At 41.0% G+C, this 20,554-nt stretch overlaps 1 protein-coding gene across 1 annotated transcript; it reads right to left on the reverse strand.

Annotated features, from left to right (window-relative positions):
- Nucleotides 1-3,072: 3,072 nt before the first annotated feature.
- Nucleotides 3,073-19,369, reverse strand: LOC120223995 (flavin-containing monooxygenase 5-like). The gene is made up of 8 exons (XM_039222226.1): nt 19,235-19,369; nt 14,625-14,813; nt 14,038-14,200; nt 10,538-10,680; nt 9,537-9,736; nt 7,388-7,737; nt 4,933-5,005; nt 3,073-3,427 (listed from the first exon to the last, which is right to left on the reverse strand). Exons 1-8 carry the CDS (start codon nt 19,367-19,369, stop codon nt 3,073-3,075), a joined length of 1,608 nt encoding a protein of 535 aa, XP_039078157.1.
- Between the last annotated feature and the right edge of the window lie 1,185 nt (nt 19,370-20,554).

Here is a 20,554-nt window from a genome sequence, read left to right on the forward strand (position 1 = left end):
AGATCATGACCTGAGCCGAAGTCGGAGGGTCAACTGACTGAGCCACCCAGGTGCCCCGAAAGATCTCACTTTAAAAGATAACATTGGAAGAAAGATCTGAGGGAGGTGAAGGAGTGAACTTTATGGATATGCAGGAAGAGAGAGTTCCAGGAAAAGGGACAGCATGTGCAATGACCCTGAGGTGAGAGTAGGCTTGGCCTGTTCAAGGAATGAACACGGAAGAGAGCAGTGATATAGGAGGTCAGAGAAGTAGTGAGGAAGTAGGTCATAAAGGGATTGGTAGGATTGTTAGGATTTAGCCATTACTCTCAGTGACAGGGAGGCGCTTGGCACTTTTGGTTGTGTCATAATCTGGCTTATGTTTTATTTATTTATTTATTTATTATTTTTAAAAATTTTATTTTAGAGACAGAGTGTGAGTGGGGGAGGGGCAGAGGGAGGGAGATGGGGGGGGAGAGAGAGAGAGAGAGAGAGAGAGAGAACCTTAAGCACACTCCGTGCTCAGCGAGGAAGCCCTACGCAGAGTTCCATCTCACAACCCTGGGACTGTGACCGGAGCTGAAATCAGCAGTCGGACGTTCAGCAGACAGAGCCACCCAGGAGTCCCTGGTTTATGTTTTTTTAAATGTTTTTATTTATTTATTTATTTATTTATTTATTTATTTATTTAATTTCTAGGAGAGAGACAGCATGAGTAGGGGAGGGTCAGAGAGAGAGGGAGTCACAGACTCTGAAACAGGCTCCAGGCTCTGAGCTGGCAGTCAGCACAGAGCCCGACGCGGGGCTCGAACCCACGAACCGCGAGATCATGACCCAAGCGAAAGTCGGACGCTCAACCGACTAAGCCACCCAGGCGCCCCCCTGGTTTATGTTTTTAAAAGGATCATTTGGCTGCTCCAAATTTGAGGGTATTTTAGGGGATGGAGAACACCACAGAAGAATAATAGAACTCAGGAAATGTACATAATTTGTGTGAGAATGAACCACAGAGATCAGGCGTGAAGCAAGGAATGTGGTGAGGAGACTATTATAATTATACATACAGGGTGGTGGCAGGGAGTAAGGTGGGTAGCGTCAGAGGGGATGAGAAATGGTGGGATTGTGGATTTACTGTGAAGGTGATAAGATTTGCTGTTCAACTTGATATGGGATATGAAATGGAGGAATCAAGAGAGTTGAAAAAGGAAACCCTTTTACACTTTTAGTGGGAATGTAAATTAGTACAACCGCCATAGGAAACAACATGGAGGTTCTTCAAACTGTTAAAAATAGAGCTCCCATATAAGTGATCCAGCAATCCCACTGCTGGATTTTATCCAGAGGAAATGAAAACAGGATCTTGAAAAGACATCTACACTCCTAAGTTCATTGCAGTTTTAGTCATAAAACCAAGATATGGAAGCAACCTAAGTGTCCATTGATGGATAAGGGATAAAGAACATGTGATGTGTGTAGATATATATATTGGAGTATTATCTAGCCTTATAAAAGAAGGAGATCCTGCCATTTGTAACATAATGGGTGAGACAGGAGAACATTACACTAAATGAAATAAACCAGACACAGAATGACAAATACTGTGTGATCTAATTTATGGAATTATGAAAAGTCAAACTCTTAGAGAGTGGAAGAGTGGTCATCAAAGGCCGGTGATTGGGGGGAAATGGGGAGATGTTGGTCATAGGAACAAACATTCAATTATAAGATGAATAAGTTCTGGGGACATAATGTACAGTATGGTGACTATAGTTAATAATACTGAATTACTAAATTATTTAATATTATATTGTATATCACATTGAATATCATCTTATTGAAATTTGTTAAGAGGGTAGGCCCTAAGTGTTCTCATGTCAAAAATAAACGTAATCTGGGGTGCCTGGGTGGCTCAGTCGGTTAAGCAACTGACTTTGGCTCAGGTCACGATCTCATGGTTCGTGGATTCTAGCCCCGTGTCCCCCGCATCAGGCTCTGTGCTGACAGCCAGCTCAGAGCCTGGAGCCTGCTTCAGATTCTGTGTCTCCCTCTCTCTCTGACCCTCCTCTGTTCATGCTCGCTGTTTCTCTCTCTCTCAGAAATAAATAAAACATTTAAAATTTTTTAAAAAAATGAATGTGTCTATGTGAGATGATGACTGTTAATTATCTTGATTATGGTAGTCATTTCACCATGTATATGTATATTTACTACTTTTCTCCCTGTTTCTTCTTCACATTCTCCTGAATGTTATTATAGAATTTTGTACATTTACTGTAGAATTTGTTTCATGTTTCGATAGTTTTAATAGAACACAAATTATGTACATTTCCTGACTTCTATTATTCCTCTGTGGTATTCTCTATCCCCTAAAATACCCTCAATCATAAAATACTTGTGTATAAGTAATCTGTTACCTCAATATCCATGATTCTATGGAATGTGACTGTGGAGGAGAAGGTTTCTTTCTTTATTTCTTTCTTTTTAATGTTTATTTATTTATTTTGAGAGAGTGTGTGGGCAGAGGAGGGCAGAGAGAGAGTGAGAGAGAACCTTAAGGAGGCTCCACACCGAGCATGGGACCTGACATGGGGCTCCATCTCATGACCCTGGGATCATGACCTCAGCTGAAATCAAGAGTTGGTCGCTTAACTGACTGAGCCTGCCAGGCACTCCGAGGAAAAGATTTCGGATGAAGACATTTGTTCATTGTTAGCTATTCAAGATCACTTGAAGAGATACTTTTTCCTAGCCTGTACTTTATATGCAAAACCAAGAATTTGCCACTTGCAAATAGCTGACAAACTGTGTGTTTACTATAAAAGAAGGGCGTCAGAGAACTTGGCGTAACTGAGAACATCTGTCATATTATGGAAATTAACTTTTCCCTTCCAAAGCAAAGTTTCAACCAACCCACTTCATCTGAACTCTCTGTTGAAGACATCTCCAATTTTGCCAAAATACTCACGCCTGAGAGATTTTGGAATATTTATTGCACTGATCTAGTCTGAATTGAGGGATTAACACTTGAACATGTGCAATCTCCTTAATTAGTGTGTGTCACTGTTAGCTTCTAATATGCTAACAATCATAGGATTATCCTCTCATCATGACTAGGGTGAGAACAAAGAGGAGAAGAGCTGCAAAGGCACTTTTGAGCCAAAATGGCACAGAGTGTGGAGGCTGGTCGTGGGTGAGGGTTCGAGTCCTCAGAGGCTTGATGATCCGTGCTCTCTGGGTCAGGATGGCTCTCCGGGCCCCAGCCCATTTCCCTGGCCCCTGCAGGCGGTACTGGTAAGGCATGCATGGTCCAAAGAAAATTTCCATAGCCAGCTTTGGGTCCCGTAGGAAGAGTGAGGGCAGGTTGGGTTTCACACCTATTTCAGCAGCAATTTCATTCATGTAATCCACAAAGTCCACTCTGCATGTGTCCCGATGATTATTTAGGTATCTGAAAGCAGAAGGGGAAAAAAAAACCCACAATCAGAAACCTCAAGTCAGATGACAACTTCCTTCCTTCCAATGTGGACTTTGTATGAGGGAAATAGCCCATGGGGGCAAGAATCAATGGCTATGGATAATTTCTCAGTGGTTCCTTTTTAAAAACTTTTTCATGTTTATTTATTTATTTATGAGAGAGAGAGAGAGAGTGCACAAGTGGGAGGGAGGGGCAGAGAGAGAGAGAGAGAGAGAATCCTGAGTGGGCTCAGCAGTGCCAGCACAGAGCCTGACATGGGGCTCTATTCCATGAAACACAAGATCATGACCTGAACCTAAATCAAGAGTCAGTCACATAATTGACTGAGCCACCCAGGTGCTCCTCTCAGTGGTTTCTATCAAAATATTCACACACTGTATTTTTCACTCTCAAATCCTTCCCAGGATCTTGAATGGTAATAGATGGGTTTCAGAAGACTTTTTTCATATTAATGGTATTCTTTCCTTTTAAAATTTTTTTAAAAATGGTTATTTATTCTTGAGAGATAGAGAGAGACAGAACACGAGCAGGGGAAGGGCAGAGAGAGAGGGAGACACAGAATCTGAAGCAGGCTCCAGGCTCTGAGCTGTCAGCGCAGAGCCCAATGAAAGGCTTGAACGCATGAACCGCAAGATCATGACCTGAGCAGTAGTTGGACACTTAACCAACTGAGCCACCCAGGTGCACTAGTGGGATTCTTTTCTTAAATCCTGCACTTTGGCCATGCATTGGATTCTCATTCAGGGTATAATCTCATTTTGGTAAAGTGGTGGGGAATATGAAATTGTACAGTCCAGTTATTTAGGTGTGTGTGATGTTCATTTGATTTTAAGTATCACTAAAATGTAATTCCTGGCCGACCTTCTTAAATCAGTTACAGGATAACTGACTCTTCTTAGGATAAACCCTCTGATTTTAGAGACAGGCTGTGACATTCACACTATAGATTCTCAACAGGTATTTGTTGCATAAAAATACCTTACATTTCCCACCCCAGTGGTTGAGAATGATTTTCTATTAAGAAGATTTCATACAACCCACAAGCCTCTGACTTCACGTCAGTATTTTAATTAGATTCTGTAATGATTTGCCAACTCATTTCTCACATTGATTTATCTTTCCAACTCTTTAAGGGAGTAAAACAACCTTGCATTTCATTTTACGTTTTTCTACACTTCGCAGCTCTAAGGCTATCATATGACATAAATTTATAATTGTATTTATCTAGTGTTACATGAATTTTAAACAAAATTCTAAGGTTTCCATGTTAGACTATTCTGTATCCATTCTTCCCATAAATATTTCATACATTTATATTATGCTCGATTAGGAAGAAATGAAGAAGTTGACAATTTGAGAACTCATCGAGGCAAAGAGACTCAGATTCTATGATGAGAAAAATATAAAGAATCATTGATAGGCAAACAGTTTCACCAAAACACTTCCAATTGACTTTTACTAAGAAGCAAGTTTCTTACTTTTTTTCACATTTTTTTCTCTTTTGTCTTATGTCTGCCATCATGCCACTCACAGAAGGTAATTTGTTCAATCCTAGGAAAGAAAGAAGATGAGATTCCAACAGAAGCGAATACCTTGAGAGTCAGTTTGATAGAGAACATCATGAGTGAGGTTGCACAAGATGGGGGCAGATGGGTCCGGGAGGTCCTCTTGAATGACCTCACTGCTTTATCCAATGCAAGTGCCTTACAGATGCAAAGACATGTCCTCTAATGAGTTCACTTCTTGACTAGCAGACCTCAAAGCCCACGAAGAAGGATGGAATGAAGGGAGTCGCACCCAAACGACAAAACACAAAGTAGCGTGTGTGTGGTTCACTCTGGCTGTCCTTTATATATATATATTTAACATGTTTATTTACTTAATTTCTGAGAGACAGAGAGAGAGCATGCAGATGCATAGGCATGAGTGGGGAAGGAGCAAAGAGAGAGGGAGAGAGAATCCTAAGCAGGCTCTGCTCTTTCAGAGTGGAGCCTGTCACAGGGCTTGATTCTATGAACTGTGAGATCATGACCTGAGCCCAGATCAAGAGACAGATCCTTAACATACTAAGCTACTCAGGCAGTCCTTTAAATAGAGTTATACCTGTTCATTTATGTTACGAATTTGTTTACAAATACATATTGTATTTACTAATAAATAGTGACTCAATGTCTCTTAATTGTTTTCATTGGACAGAGGTTTATTCTTAAATTTCCATCTTTAAATTTTTTTTTTAATGTTTATTTATTTTTGAGAGAGACAGAGCATGAGCAGGGGAGGAACAGAGAAAGGGGGAGACACAGACTCTGAAGCAGGCACAGAGCCCGGCGTGGAGCTTGAACTCAAAAACTGTGAGATCATGACCTGAGCCGAAGTTGGATGCTCAACCAACTGAGCCACCCAGGCGCCCCTTAATTTTCCATCTTAACTCATGGAAGACACCTTCCTATAATTCTCTTTCATTTCTTTGATGAGTGACATTCTATATTTCGAGAAACACAGAATGTTCCGGGAAAATATGGGGAACTTTTTTAAGGAGGAACAAGCAAACGAGCAGAATTATTACGATGTGATTGACAAAAGGTAGGTAGTATATTCGTCTTCATCAATTAATTCTCAACTATAGAATTAATGATATGACGAATGATATAATTAATGAAATAATGAATAATAATAAAGAATAATAATTAAGAATTACAATAGCATGGCTAATCTTCATTCATTTGGTCAGTATTTACTGAATGTCTATAAAAGTCAGAATGCTTAATTGTTAACTTTTACCATCCTGCCAAGTACATGTAAATATTTCCATTTATAAATAAGGGAATTGTGGAGGTCAAGAAACATTTCAGGATTATGGAGACAGTATTTGGAGGAGCTGGTTTTCTTTCTTTCTTTCTTTCTTTCTTTCTTTCTTTCTTTCTTTCTTTTTTATATTTTTATTTATTTCTAGGAGAGAGAGAGAGAGACAGCGTGAGCAGGGGAGGGTCAGAGAGAGAGGGAGACACAGACTTTGAAATAGGCTCCAGGCTCTGAGCTAGCAGTCAGCACAGAGCCCAACGCGGGGCTCGAATCCACGAACCGCGAGATCATGACCTAAGCGAAAGTCGGACGCTTAACCGACTAAGCCACCCAGGAGCCCCTTCTTTCTTTCTTTTAAAAAATTTTTTTAAGTTTATTCATTCATTTTGAGAGAGAGAGAAAGCACAGTGAGGGAGGGGCAGAGAAAGAGGGAAAGAGAGAATCCCAAGCAGGCTCAGAGCATGGAGTCCAACACAGGGCTCAAACCCACAAACCATGAGATAATGACCTGAGCTGGAGTCAGATGCTTAGCTGACTGAGCCACCCAAGCACTGCTGGAGGAGCTGGATTTTAATCCCAGATTTGTCTCTGTACAGAGCCCTTTTAATTGTGCTGTAGTGTTACCCCAGTTACTTGGTGATCCTGCCATAGTTCACATAACTCACATAATTTACCGTTCATAATTCTGTGACTCTACCTGTCCTCTTTTTATTTTGAACTCAGAGGGGGAAATATGCTCCCTTTAATTTAGGCTCATTACAGAATGATTCTAGCAACAATCGAGAAGTGGGATAGCTATTATTTCCCATCTATACTTTAGGTTGAGATCTTTCTTCTACTTCCATCACTTCCTCTACTATGCACTGTCCTAACATACTCTGAAGAATTACTTGCCAAAAAGTTGTCACTTGATGATAACTTAAAGTAGTTTTTTAATCTTCATTTTCCTACAGGAATCCTAAAGGTTAAATAGTTATCAAACACTAACGTACCAAATATCAAGTGGCACAATTTCGGGTACTGTAAAGGTGAACTTCACATATGTTTTGCAGCAGAAGACCTTTTCAATACCTCTGAAATGACCTCTTTGGGTGGCCACCTTTTCTAAATATGCATAAAGTCAGCACATACCCTTAAATACATGCACGGCCCATCGGCTCTGGAGTTCTGATGTGGGAATGGTGGCCCCCACTGGCCTGAGGAAGCCTATGAAAGCTAGTGTTGGTTTCTCTAGTTGAGGAGGGAAGACGAATTTAAACATGGAGTGCTGGCTGTCCAGAACTGTTGCATTCTTTTCTAAAAAGGGAAAAGAGAAAGTATATCCTGTGGCAAAAATAACAACATCAAGCTCCTCTTCTGTGCCATCTTCGAAGATGGCTGACATCTCCGTGAACTCTCTAACATTTGGTTTTATCAGAATTCTTCCAGATATTATATGATTGGGTAGATCATCATCAAAAGTTGCTTGATGGCTGAGAAATCTGAAGAATGAAAATTGAAATGCAGGAAAATTAACATGTCTTTTTGGATAGGAGTTGAGCTCAAAAATATTTCTAATATTTTTTAGTTGAGCTAAAGAAAAAAAAATTTTTGTTTTATGAAAGATTTCTTTAACTCAATACTTTTTCTGAATAGTTTACTGAATAAGCATTCTTTACTTATTAGAATACCAGTAACATTTATTTAATACTTATTATATACAAAGAGAAGATTTTGGAATGTGGTATATAAGCTTATACCAGTGATAATATTGATGTCTAATTTCTTGAAAACAATTTTTTGGGGGAGAGATTTTTATTTTTTAAATTTTTTAAATTTTTAAATTTTTTATTTCCAGGAGAGAGAGAGAGACAGCGTGAGCAGGGGAGGGTCAGAGAGAGAGGGAGTCACAGACTCTGAAATAGGCTCCAGGCTCTAAGCTGGCAGTCAGCACAAAGCCCGAAGCGGGGCTCGAACCCACAAACCGCGAGATCATGACCTAAGCGAAAGTCGGACGCTTAACCGACTAAGCCACCCAGGCGCCCCTGGGGAGAGATTTTTAAAAGCAATTGGTGAAAGTGTTCATCTTAGAATAGGAAAAGTAGAGCATATTGTGATTTCCATTTATTTTGAGAACGTACATACCATTTTTATAAACTTCACTGAGATAATTTAATACTTAGTAGTCTCCCTGCTTCCACCCCTAACCCCCTATAATTTCCCCTCCACTTAGTAACCTCAATGATCCTTTTAAAGTGTAGAATTATATCTTTTTTTTAAATTTTTTTAAATTTATTTATTTCTAGGAGAGAGAGAGAGAGAGTGAGCAGGGGAGGGTCAGAGAGAGAGGGAGTCACAGACTGAAACAGGCTCCAGGCTCTGAGCTGGCAGTCAGCACAGAGCCCGACGCGGGGCTCGAACCCACAAACAGCGAGATCATGACCTAAGCGAAAGTCGGAAGCTTAACCGACTAAGCCACCCAGGCGCCCCTAAAGTGTAGAATTATATCTTGATGAGTTTCTGTTTCACTAAAAATGAAATTAAAAGCTATGACCATGCCCTAGCCCTAAAAATCCCTCTGTGATCTGGCTCCTGCCTACATCTGTGAACTTATTTCTTACCACTTCCCCTCCCCCAGCAGTCTATACACTGGGTTCCTTGCTCATTCCAGCCTTTGGAGTTGTGTTTCTTCTGCCTGGAATGATATTCTTATCTTAGGCATTCTTTCAGTGCTTGCCTCCTCACTTCCTTCAGGTCCCCATTCAAATGCTCTCTCATCACACACTTATTCCGGAACCACCCCATCCAAAGAAAGATTCCTCCTCCCAACTCTGCTTACTGTTCATTATAGCACATATTGCTCCATGTCACTGCATTATCCCCTAGTTGGTTTCTCCTCTACTAGAAAGGAGGTCCAGCAAGAACTAGGACTCCCCTTAACCTTTCCTTATTCTACTCCTCATTCTAGAAACCTTCCTGACCATAGTAGAAGCTCAGAAATATTTATTAAATTTATCTACACTGTACACATAATCAATTTTTTTTGTGCTTGCACATTCATACCTCATAACAGATAGGAAATAGGAATTGCATTTTACCAACGGAAAGAAAGAAAGAAAGAAAGAAAGAAAGAAAGAAAGAAAGAAAGAAAGAAAGAAAGAAAGAGAAGGAAGGAAGGAAGGAAGGAAGGAAGGAAGGAAGGAAGGAAGGAAGGAAGGAAGGAAGGAAATACTTAACTACCCCAGGGTAAAAGACAGGAAAATTACTTTAAAACCTAGAACCTAAGAAACCTAGAACATACCTATGTTTAGGTAGCAAGCCATAAACGTCATGATTAAATTGAGCATTTAACTTATTCTCTGTCCATCTGTTGATGAAGAATGTAGGGTAAAATTTATTGAGGATGGTCTTAAAACGAGTGAAGAGAACAGTGTCCATGGGCATCCCATTATCCCAGACCCGGTTCCAAATCCACGCACCCCTCCTTGTGCTGAGATACACCTGGGAAAGAATGCAAATAAATGAAAAAATAGATGCCTCACAGTGTAAGAGGCACTTTCCTTTCTCAGTTTTTAAGATATCTCTCATTTGGCTCATGAGAAATGAATAAGAACTCTCTTGCCCCGTTAGCTTAGAGTGCATCTGTTCTCAAAGACAGATAGACAGATATCATCACAAACACCCATACAAACAGACACATTTGACTTGTGGCTCATAGTTCCAGAAATCTCCCTCAGCTTTCCTTTGGGTCTCACTAACCCTCTTGCTCTTCCTCCAAAATAGTGTTTGATGCCTGCCATCTCTTACATTGCAAATTCTGGACAAACACAATGATATAAGAAGACTAGAGATCAACAGATTGACATGTAAGATCCCATCCATCTGATAATTTTGATATTATAGAATTTGGAATATGTACCTGGTTAATATGTATCCCAAGAAAACCAAGTATGGAAGGAATCAGAGTCGGGAGATGTATCAAGTGTCATATCAGTGAAAAATAAAGGGATTTAAAGTGACTTTCTGATATGGTTCATTTTTTTTAAACTCTTGGCTGCACCAATGAAGCCAACACTCTCGGGTGAAAATAATATGGCAGTCACTAAAGTTTGAAATATCTGTTTTTATTTCATTCTCATTTTTTAAAGGTATTATCAAGATGTCTTCCAAGAAAACACGTGTGAAAAGGTAATTAACAATCAGGATTGAAGCAGTGTGTGGGTACGTACGACACACACTTCATGCAATGCCAACATCTCAGAGGGCACTGCATCTCAAAAAAGAGAATTTTAGGAACCAAACCTGTGAAGCTACATGACTGAGCTCAATTGCCAAATCAGCTCCAGAATTTCCAATGCCGACCACGATGATTTTCTTCCCCTGAAATTTCTCTGGACTCTTGTATTCACAGCTGTGGATATATTGACCTTTGAATCTCTTGATTCCTGTGGGCAAGAATAGAATTACTCAAGCATTGGTGATTATTTTACTTTTGTTTGTTTGTTTGAAGAAAAGAGGGAGGGAAAAGGGCGGAGAGGGGGAGGGAGAGAATCCCAAGTAGGCTCCATACTTATAACACAGAGTTTGATGCAGGCCTTGCTCCCATGAATCTTGAGATCACGACCTGAGACAAAATCAAAAGTCAGACACTCTACCGACTGAGCCACCTAGGCGCCCCCATGTTATTTTTTAAAGCTTTTATTGGATTCAAAGACCATCCTATTTAAACCTCTTACTTGCTGTTTTACTGAGGCTGGCCTGTGGACTGTCTGCCCAACGTCATCAGAATAAATCGTCAAACATTTTTGTTCTAGATCATACATCCCATGCTTAAACACATTACCAGGTTTCTAAATAACTCAGACATCTGATTTCTGCCTTCTTTTTACTTACCTATTCCTTGCCAAGCCTTCAAAAGTAGCTGGCTCCTATTTAAGTAATGCACCTTCCTTTTCCTTCATCCTTGTTATTTACAATTACTGTTTTGGACCACTTTCCTGCCTTGCTTTCCCATCCCAAGTTTCACCCCTGTCTAGATGTTTCCATCTCATGCTGGGCCCGGGACACCCTTCCTGCCAGCACTACTCACTCTGCTTTCCTACTGGGGACAAACACGCCAACATTACCTATAGGACCTGAAGCTAAACTAATGTAGGAACTTCATATTTTTGCCTAAAAATTTCCTCTGACTTAAGTAGAAACCTCATATGGCAAAGCCATAAAAGCTGGATGATTTCACAGCACTTCATCTTTTAAAGAACACTGAGGGCTGCATGTATGGGCTTCATTTGCTCCTCTTGTGATGCTGGACAGCCCTAGTCAGTCCTTACTGTGGGTCAGCCCTTGCCCTGTTCCTTTCTCCCTACAGAGCCTGATCCAAGATCTAAGCTTTCCTTTGGAAGCAGTTCTTCAATCCTCACTTTGTGAAATCCTGGCATGGATCTAAGTGTTCCTAAACTCTGTCTTTCCAAGTTCTGTAGTCCATAAAATTTCTCATCAGTTATTCCCCCTCCCTGTGGAGCCACTGCAAGTCATCTCATTCCTGAAGATCACCTTTCTTCTCATTTTTATGTAACAACAAAGGAGTTAAGTGAGTTTCTCAACACCTAAAAGTTACTGTGTTTTCATCCATCCTTTTTCTGTCTCCTTTCCCCAGGAGAAAATATATCTCTTCAACTCTAAAATGAATCCTTTGCTCTGTGGGCCAAACTGCAGGGGGGTTTTGAGGTCAGACAAACATAGGCATGAAGCTCAGTGTTTTTGTTTTTTGTTTTTGCTCCTAGTGACGTTTGTAATGTGTATGGTTTCACTTAGCTCATAGGAATGGTATCAGATCTGTTAAAATGTTCCTAAATAGTAAGTACTTGAGAAATCGGTTCAATACTCTTCTTTAACTATCTTCAATCCCAGCCCATGCTCTCCCATTTTCAATGAACATCTTCTCAGCCTTGTTGCTTTGTGGTCTCTTCCATCTTTCTTCCCCACGCAGGCAGAATCAGCATCTCCCGCATTCTCCCCTGTCTCAGGAAATGGCAACTCAATTGCTCAGACCAACAACATGAGAGGTACCCTTGATATCTCTCTACCACATCTCAGTTCTGGCCCATCAGCAAATTCTATCATCTCTATGTTGAAACTATATTCAAGACCCAAGCACTTTTTAATATCTCCACTGCCACCCACCTGGTCCAAACTACCATTATTTCTCACCTAAATTAGTACAAGAGCTTCGTCCCTACTCTCTCCCTTTCCATCTCTCCTACCTCCTTCCCAGAATATTCTGAGTGCATTCTCTAAAGAGAGGAGAGTGTGTCCTTCCTGTGCTCAAACCCTCCTAACAGCTCTTACCTCACTCAAAGTCAAAGCCGGAGTGCAAACAATGGTCCACGCTTCACTCTCCATCATCTCCTGCCCACTCCATCTGCTCCTCCCAGCACACTGGAGCTGAGAGGCACACCCCCCCTCAAGGCCTTTGCACCTGGTCTTCTTCCTGCAGGGGCACTTTCTCTAGATATCTGCATCACCTCCTCAATTCCTCTGGGCATTTGCTCAAATATCCCTTTCTCCTGGAAACCTTACCTGGCCATTCCATCTAACCTTACATTGAAACTCCCACCCCCAAACCGCTCCCCTTTCCCACAGTTATTGCCTCCCCATATTTATACCATTTTTGTCTGTGTCTATCTGCTGTAAGCATGCTCCTTGGGGGCAGAGGTTTTGCCTGTTTCGTTCTCTGCTGAACCTCTGGATCTATTGGTGCCCAATAGATATTTCTTGAATGACTGTTGAATGGATGAATACAGGAATATTTAAATTTCTAATCAACTAGTCAATAGATTTCTTTTGACTCATTTAAACCTTCTCTATCTTCTCATATACTGGGAAACAGACACATACAATAATGAAAGTGGGGGCACCTAGAATCGTCTGAGAACCCCAAAGGAGTCTCAGGTTCAGCCCCGTTTGAAAAGATTGAGTATGCATCCTGCTCCTAGAGATAAACAGGGAGGCTCCTTGCAGGTAAGCCATTCCTGCACCATTCCTTATACGTAAGGTGCTTGAGCTTCTTAAGCATAGCATTACAGCAGCTTCTAAGATGTGTACACGGCTATTTATATTCATCATGCTATGTACCTACATACACATTCAGGAATAAAGCACTGGGTGTTATATATAAGCAATGAATTATGGGAATCTACCCACCAAACCAGGAGTACACTATAGCCTATCTAACTTGACAATAAATTTAATATATATAGCTTTATATACATATAAAGCTAAATCTTTATATATACATACACATATATACATATATATATATATATATAGCTAAATCTTAATATATTTTCTGTAGCTTTGATCCTTCTATTTATTCCAAACTATTTTTTTAAGGTTTTTATTCATTTAACTAATCTCTATACCCAACATGGAGCTCGAACTCATGACCCTGAGATCAAGAATCACATGCTCTTCCAAGTGAGCCAGCCAGGATCCCCATATTTACTCCCAACTATTACCAACACACAATTCCCACATTTTGCTTTCCAGTTGTGGAAAAATGTAACACTCTTCTCTGAATAGCCCAGAACTAGTGGTGATAAAGTATTAGTAATTTTAATTTTTGATTTTATAATATTATTTGAATGGACCCTGTAAGAGCCTACATTACTTTATAATCAGAAAAAATAATATTTATTTTGAAAATAGGGTGGCGTTCTGAGTTATGAACTTTCTTCAAGAATAACAGCAGCAACAATGATAAAACCCCACATCGCCAGTGCCTTACGCTCTATATGACATACCTGGAAAATTCTGGAGTGGCAGGATGGTGTCGGTGTAAAGGCGACTACACACCATAATCGCATCAAAGACGTAGGATTCCTGCTTCCCTGTGGTCTCAACCAGGACGTCCCACTGTCCCGTGGAAGAGAAGTCAGAGCGCTTCCTCACGCTGTGCACCTTCGACTGGGAATGAGACAAACTTGGATTTCTGGCCTCTCTTCCTGGTTGCCTCCTGTTCCAGAACTTTTGGCCTCAATGAGTAAGGTTGGTTATAGCTACTCTCCCTTGGGGTTTTCTGAAAGAGTTTCTTTATAGTTGGTTTTCCTACCAAGACCTTTTTAAGTAGAGATGTAAGCCAGCATGTCCCCAGCTGTGGTCCTAAATGTGGCTGATGGTGAGCCAACACCAACATCTGGCATTTTCAGCCAACCCATCATACTATTTCCTGAAGGAAGTGAGGATGGAAGTTCCTACTGACTTCACCAGAGAGGCATGTATTGCTAACCTCCAAGTTTGAATGGCTGTGCCTTGCTGCCCCTCACTTAGCCTGGTTCTGGACTCTGCCCAGAAGGTTCTGCACATGCTGAGTGTTCCCTGCTCCACTTACCAGAAACCAGATATACTTCATTAGGTCAAAGTGTTGTGCGTACATCCTGAGGTACTCCATGATTCTGGAATTGTGCAAGTAGTTGGGGAAGTGATCGGGGAAAGGGTAATTGCTGTAGGTTGTCATCTCCTTTGAAGTGTTGGTGGTGGCAGATTTGTAGATACTTGCTTTGCCACCCTTAGTCTCCTCCTGCCAGGAGAAGGAGAATACTTCCTTTTTTTTAGAATACAAGAGTAACAGAGAAAAAAACATCTATATCTTTATTTGTCATATTATGACACTCCTGGGATGAATTTCTTCAAAGAAAGTAAAGTTGCTTTTCAATTACCTTCATGAAGAGATGAGATACCTTGTCTTAGTTTAAAATAGCAGATAACTGGGACACCTGGGTGGCTCAGTCAGTTAAGCGGCTGACTTCAGCTCAGGTCACGATCTCACAGTCCGTGAGTTCGAGCCCTGCGTCAGGCTCTGTGCTGACAGCTCAGAGTTTGGAGCCTGCTTCCGATCCTCTTTCTCCCTCTCTCTCTCTGTCCCTCTCCTACTTGCTCTCTTTCTCTCAAAAATAATAAGCATTAAAAAAAAAAAAGTTAAAAAAATAACAAATAATTTTGTTGAAGAACAAAAAGGAGAATATGAAAAGATGGAAATAACATGAAAAGAAAAATGTATGTAGAATATCAGAGAGTGAAAATAAGTAGAGGAAGTTGGGGCTGTCTCTCTGCCCACTGAACTCAGTGGGGTCGGAGTCCTGGTCAGAGGGTGTTCAAGAAGCTGACGCTATTTGCAGTGACAGATAGAAAAGAATAGAGTATTACTACTTTTGGCCTTCTTTTTTGCCCTCCTTTTTTTAAATTGATGATTTTTTTTTCTAATTACAAAAGCAGCCAATGTTTATTACAATTTTATAAAAAATCACAGACAAATATCATTCTTGATGATCATTTTCTTTTTTTCAAAAATTTATTTAAATTCTAGTTAGTTAACATGTAGTGTGATATTGGTTTCAGGAGTAGAATTTCGTGACTTATCACTTACATACAACACCCAGTGCTCATCACAACAAGTGACCCCCTTAATGCCTATCACTCATGTAGCTCATCCCCCCCCCCACCTCCCTCCATCAACCCTCAATTTGTTCTCTATCATTAAGAGTCTCTTATGGCTTGTCTCCCTGTCTCTTTTTTCTCCCTTTTCATATGTTCATTTGTTTTGTTTCTTAAATTCCACATATGAGTGAAATCATGTGGTATTTGTCTTTCTCTGATTGATTTATTTCGCTTGCAGAATACCCTCCGGTTCCATCCACACTGTTGCAAATGGCAAGATTTCATTTCTTTTGATGGCTGAGTAATATTCCATTGTATATATATGTTATATCTTTATTGATTCATTAGATGATGGACATTTGGCCTCTTTCCATAGTTTGGCAATTGTTGATAATGTGCTATAACATTGGGATCCATGTACTCCCTCAAATGTATATTTTTGTATCCTTTGGGTAAACACTTAGTAGTGCAATTGCTGGATCATAGGGTAGTTTTATTTTTAACTTTTTAAGAAATCTCCATACTGTTTTCTAGAGTGGCTGCACCAGTTTACATCCCATCAACAATTTTAGAAGATTCTCTTTGGGGCGCCTGGGTGGCTCAGTCGGTTAAGCGTCCGACTTTCGCTTAGGTCATGATCTCGCGGTTGGTGGGTTAGAGCCCCGCGTAGGGCTCTGTGCTGACTGCCAGCTCAGAGCCTGGAGCCTGTTTCAGTCTGTGACTCCCTCTCTCTCTGACCCTCCCCTGCTCATGCTGTCTCTCTCTCTCTCCTAGAAATAAATAAAACATTTAAAATATAAAAAAAGAAGATTCCCTTTTCTTTCCATCCTTGTCAATTTGATGATCACTTTAAATGTTTTGATATATACACTTCTGGTCTTAGTCTCTCAATCTTTCAGAATCTCTCTATTTATTATCTACTTATCTATGTACACACAGATAGGTATATTGTATTTTAGCACTTTATGATATGTTACGGTTTATAAAATTTTTTTTCATGTTCATCCATTTTTGAGAGAGAGGAGAGAGAGAGAGAATAAGCTGGAGAGGGGAAGAGAGAGAGGGAGACAGAATTTGAAGCAGGCTCCAGGGTCCAAGCTGTCAGCAGCTGATGCAGGGCTCAAACTCATGAACTGTGAGGTCATGACCTGAGCCCAAGTTGGACACCCAACCAACTGAACCACTCAGGCACCTCTAAAGAGTTTTTTTTATATACATTGCCTAATTCAATCCTGCGAAGCATAATATCATGCTAATTTTTCAGGTTATAACAAGTCTGTACACACAATACATAATATCTGTTATGTGCGTTACCAGCCATTCCTGATTTTTTTTTTAAACTAAGGCTAGACACTTAAGTGATTTAAGGCTAAGAAAAAAATACACTACCACTTAAAATATGTTGTTTTCTCCTAGAAGAATTTATTATAATCTTAAAATATAGTCATTTTAATTTTTTTTAATGTTTTATTTATTTCTAGGAGAGAGAGAGAGAGACAGCGTGAGCAGGGGAGGGTCAGAGAGAGAGGGAGTCACAGACTGAAACAGGCTCCAGGCTCTGAGCTGGCAGTCAGCACAGAGCCCGACGCGGGGCTCGAACCCACGAACTGCGAGATCATGACCTAAGCGAAAGTCGGACGCTTAACCGACTAAGCCACCCGGGCACCCCAAATATAGTCATTTTAATATACACAGAAAACACAATTGGGGAGAAGGTTATAATAATAATAATAATGCACATAAAATGCACTTAAAAACCAGAGCGCCTGGGTGGCTCAGTCGGTTAAGTGTCGACTTCCGCTCAGGTCATGATCTCATGGTTCGTGGGTTCGAGACCCGCATCGGGCTCTGTGCTGACAGCCAGCTCAGAGCCTGGAGCCTGTTTCAGATTGTGTGTCTCCCTCTCTCTCTGACCCTCCCCTGCACACAGTCTTTCTCTCTCTGTCTCTCTCTCTCAGAAACAAATAAAGCATTAAAAAAGAAAAGAAAAGAAAATTGCCTTTAAAAAAATGCTTAAAATCCTTACACGGAAAATCAACCAATGTGCGTAGTGTGATAGAGCTAATAGACTGTGTGCACAGGGTGCTGTAGATCAGGCCTGGAGGCTGCAGAAGCTTTCCTGGGGACTTGTCTGTGTTGGTTAAGGCCCCGCCAGGAACGGGGAAACTGGGGCGCCTGGGGGGCTCAGTCAGTTAAGCGTCCTACTGTCTGTTTCTGCTCAGGTCATGATCTCATGGCTCGTGAGTGTGAGCCCTGCATCAGACTCTGTGCTGACAGCATGGAGCCTGCTTGGGATTCTCTCTCTCTCTCTCTCTCTCTGCCCCTCCCCTGCTCACTCTGTCTCTCTGTCTCTCTCAAAATAAATAAACTTAAAAACAAAGAATAAAAGGAACATGGAAACTTTCCCAATACTTGAAACAAGGGATGTAATAAAGGGAATGGTCAGAAAGAAAGAAAGAAAGAAAGAAAGAGGGGCGCCTGGGTGGCTTAGTCGGTTGAGCGTCCGACTTTCGCTTAGGTCGTGATCTCACGGTTAGTGGGTTAGAGCCCCGCGTCGGGCTCTGTGCTGACTGCCAGCTCAGAGCCTGGAGCCTGTTTCAGATTCTGTGTCTCCCTCTCTCTCTCTGACCCTCCCCTGCTCACGCTGTCTCTCTCTCTCTCTCCTAGAAATAAATAAAAAAAAAAAAAAAAAGGAAGGAAGGAAGGAAGGAAGACCTAAAAAGTCAACTAGGTGTTGGTGGTACATCCCAGAGGTTATCAAAAGCAGGCAGCCACTTGTAGGCTAGACCTAGGCAGTGAAGAGCTGCTGTATTTCTACCTTGGGCATAACTCTAAGTTGGAGAGGGACCGATTAGTCACATCTGACTATGATACAGGACAGAAATCATTATTTTGCTAAGCTCTGGAGATTTCAGAGTTTGTCTGTGGGACAGTTAGTGTTAGCTGCCCTTAATAAGACAGATATATTATTAGGATGAAGATCAAAATCTACAAATCAAGCAGTAGCATATATGTAGTGGGTGAAAGCCAATGTCTGGTGCTAAGGAAGAATCCTAAGGGACTTGTAAAAAGTAAAAGACCAAAGGATTGAGAATAGAACCACAGTCATCCACAGTGAGAGTGTTTCAAACACACACTGAAAGAGTTTTTTAAATGAGTTGGTTTTTGACGTTTTTAGATCCCCTTGAGAAAGCAAGAAAATTTAGCACAGGAAGTGCATCTGATTTGACAACTTTGATTAGTAACAGCAGTGAGAGCAGTTTTCTCAAAATGCTAGTATGCTCATCAGGTAATGCTGGTGGAAACATGCAGTAGGCATCAGACTACCCAGAGAGCTTCTCCTTCAGGAAGTTAGACTCTGTAAGGAGGAAGGACTGTTGGAGTATCATCCTTGGGGGAAGGAAAGATTGGGATTCAATGCACAGGTGTAGGCAGGCATTAATAAAAATAATAATGATTATGCTGGTAGTTGAGGATAGTTTACTGCTGATATCTTTGCATTCCTGTTTCCCAGACCTGGAAAAGATATCATCACACACGTGGTAACAGTCTATTCGAACTTACCTGGTATCTCCACACTGCTCCAATGTCACTGGTTTCTTCAAAACAGGTGGGCTCCAATCCCTCCTCCAGACAGACCTTAATGGCGACCAATCCACTGACCCCAGCACCAATCACCGCAATTCTTTTTCCTGGCATTGTTCCTTGTATCAGGGAATTTATTGCTAGGAAATTCAGATTTTTATTATCATGTATTTTTTTTCTATAGTGCAAGATCATTAGGCGTTTCCTCCCCCCCCCCAATGGCTAGCTAAAGCATTTAAGTAATGTCCTACTCAAAGCCGCTATCCAGTTCAAACACTCTCTGAGTGACAGAAAACCCTTTCTCACACAAGACTTTCTCATTTTCAAGTACAAAGTAGATTGCTTAAACAAAAAGTTTGGGGTCCCTTCAGTGTCTCAGTTGGTTAAGCATCCGACTCTTGATTTCAGCTCGGGTCAGGTCAAAGATGAAGCTCTTTGTGCACTTAAGATTCTCTCTCTCCTTGTCCCCTGCCCCTCCCCCACTCGTGCGCTTTCTCTCTCTCTCTCTCTCAAAATTAGTTTGATTCCTAAAACTGAACACACACAAACGCACACACACCCCTCCATACACAAATTTTGCACAAACTGACTTTTAATTCCTTCTGCTACTACGATCTGCTTGCCGAAACACTCATGTTGGCTACTTTGGCAGTTTACTTTTGACGTAAGCCAGAAAATGCCCACTTTTACCCTATGACAGGGTTTGAAGTGAGTGGGAAAAAGAAAACTCCAACAGAATACTTCATCAAGTAAATATCACTCATCCCACTGTTGTTGGGCCAGAGTGCAAGCTACATACACGTAAATGTTCTTCACAAAAGTTGTCTAACTGTCTTTATACTGAAGATTAACGTTCTGCCATTTGCTCTTTCACTAAACGTTTCGTGGTATCTGCTCTGTGTACTACTCTAGTTGGGCAGATACCATAGTGAACAGATCTAACACAGTTCCTTGAAAACATTCTGAGGGGGTAGAGAGTAAACAAGGGAGACATAAATAGTAAGCCAGATGATGATACACACTATGGAGAAAAATGAAGCAGAGTAGGAGCTGTGGAATACAGGATGCAGGGTATCGTTTCCTACGACACCGTCAAGGAAGGGCTCCTGATGACATTTCAGCAGGGATTGGGGACCAGTAGGTATCTGAAAGAGAATTCCAGGAGAAGAGTCTGAGACAGAAACATGTTGGACATTTTTGAAGAAAATCAAGGGGAGATTTGTGAGTGGGTGCTGAAGGGGTAGAGGGTATAATGAGGTTGGAGATGAATATTAGGCATCAGTGTCAGGGTCAGGATCA

Source organism: Hyaena hyaena, unplaced genomic scaffold (genome assembly GCF_003009895.1).
Source record: "Hyaena hyaena isolate Hyena2069 unplaced genomic scaffold, ASM300989v1 scaffold_1086, whole genome shotgun sequence".
Taxonomy (NCBI): Eukaryota; Metazoa; Chordata; class Mammalia; order Carnivora; family Hyaenidae; genus Hyaena; species Hyaena hyaena.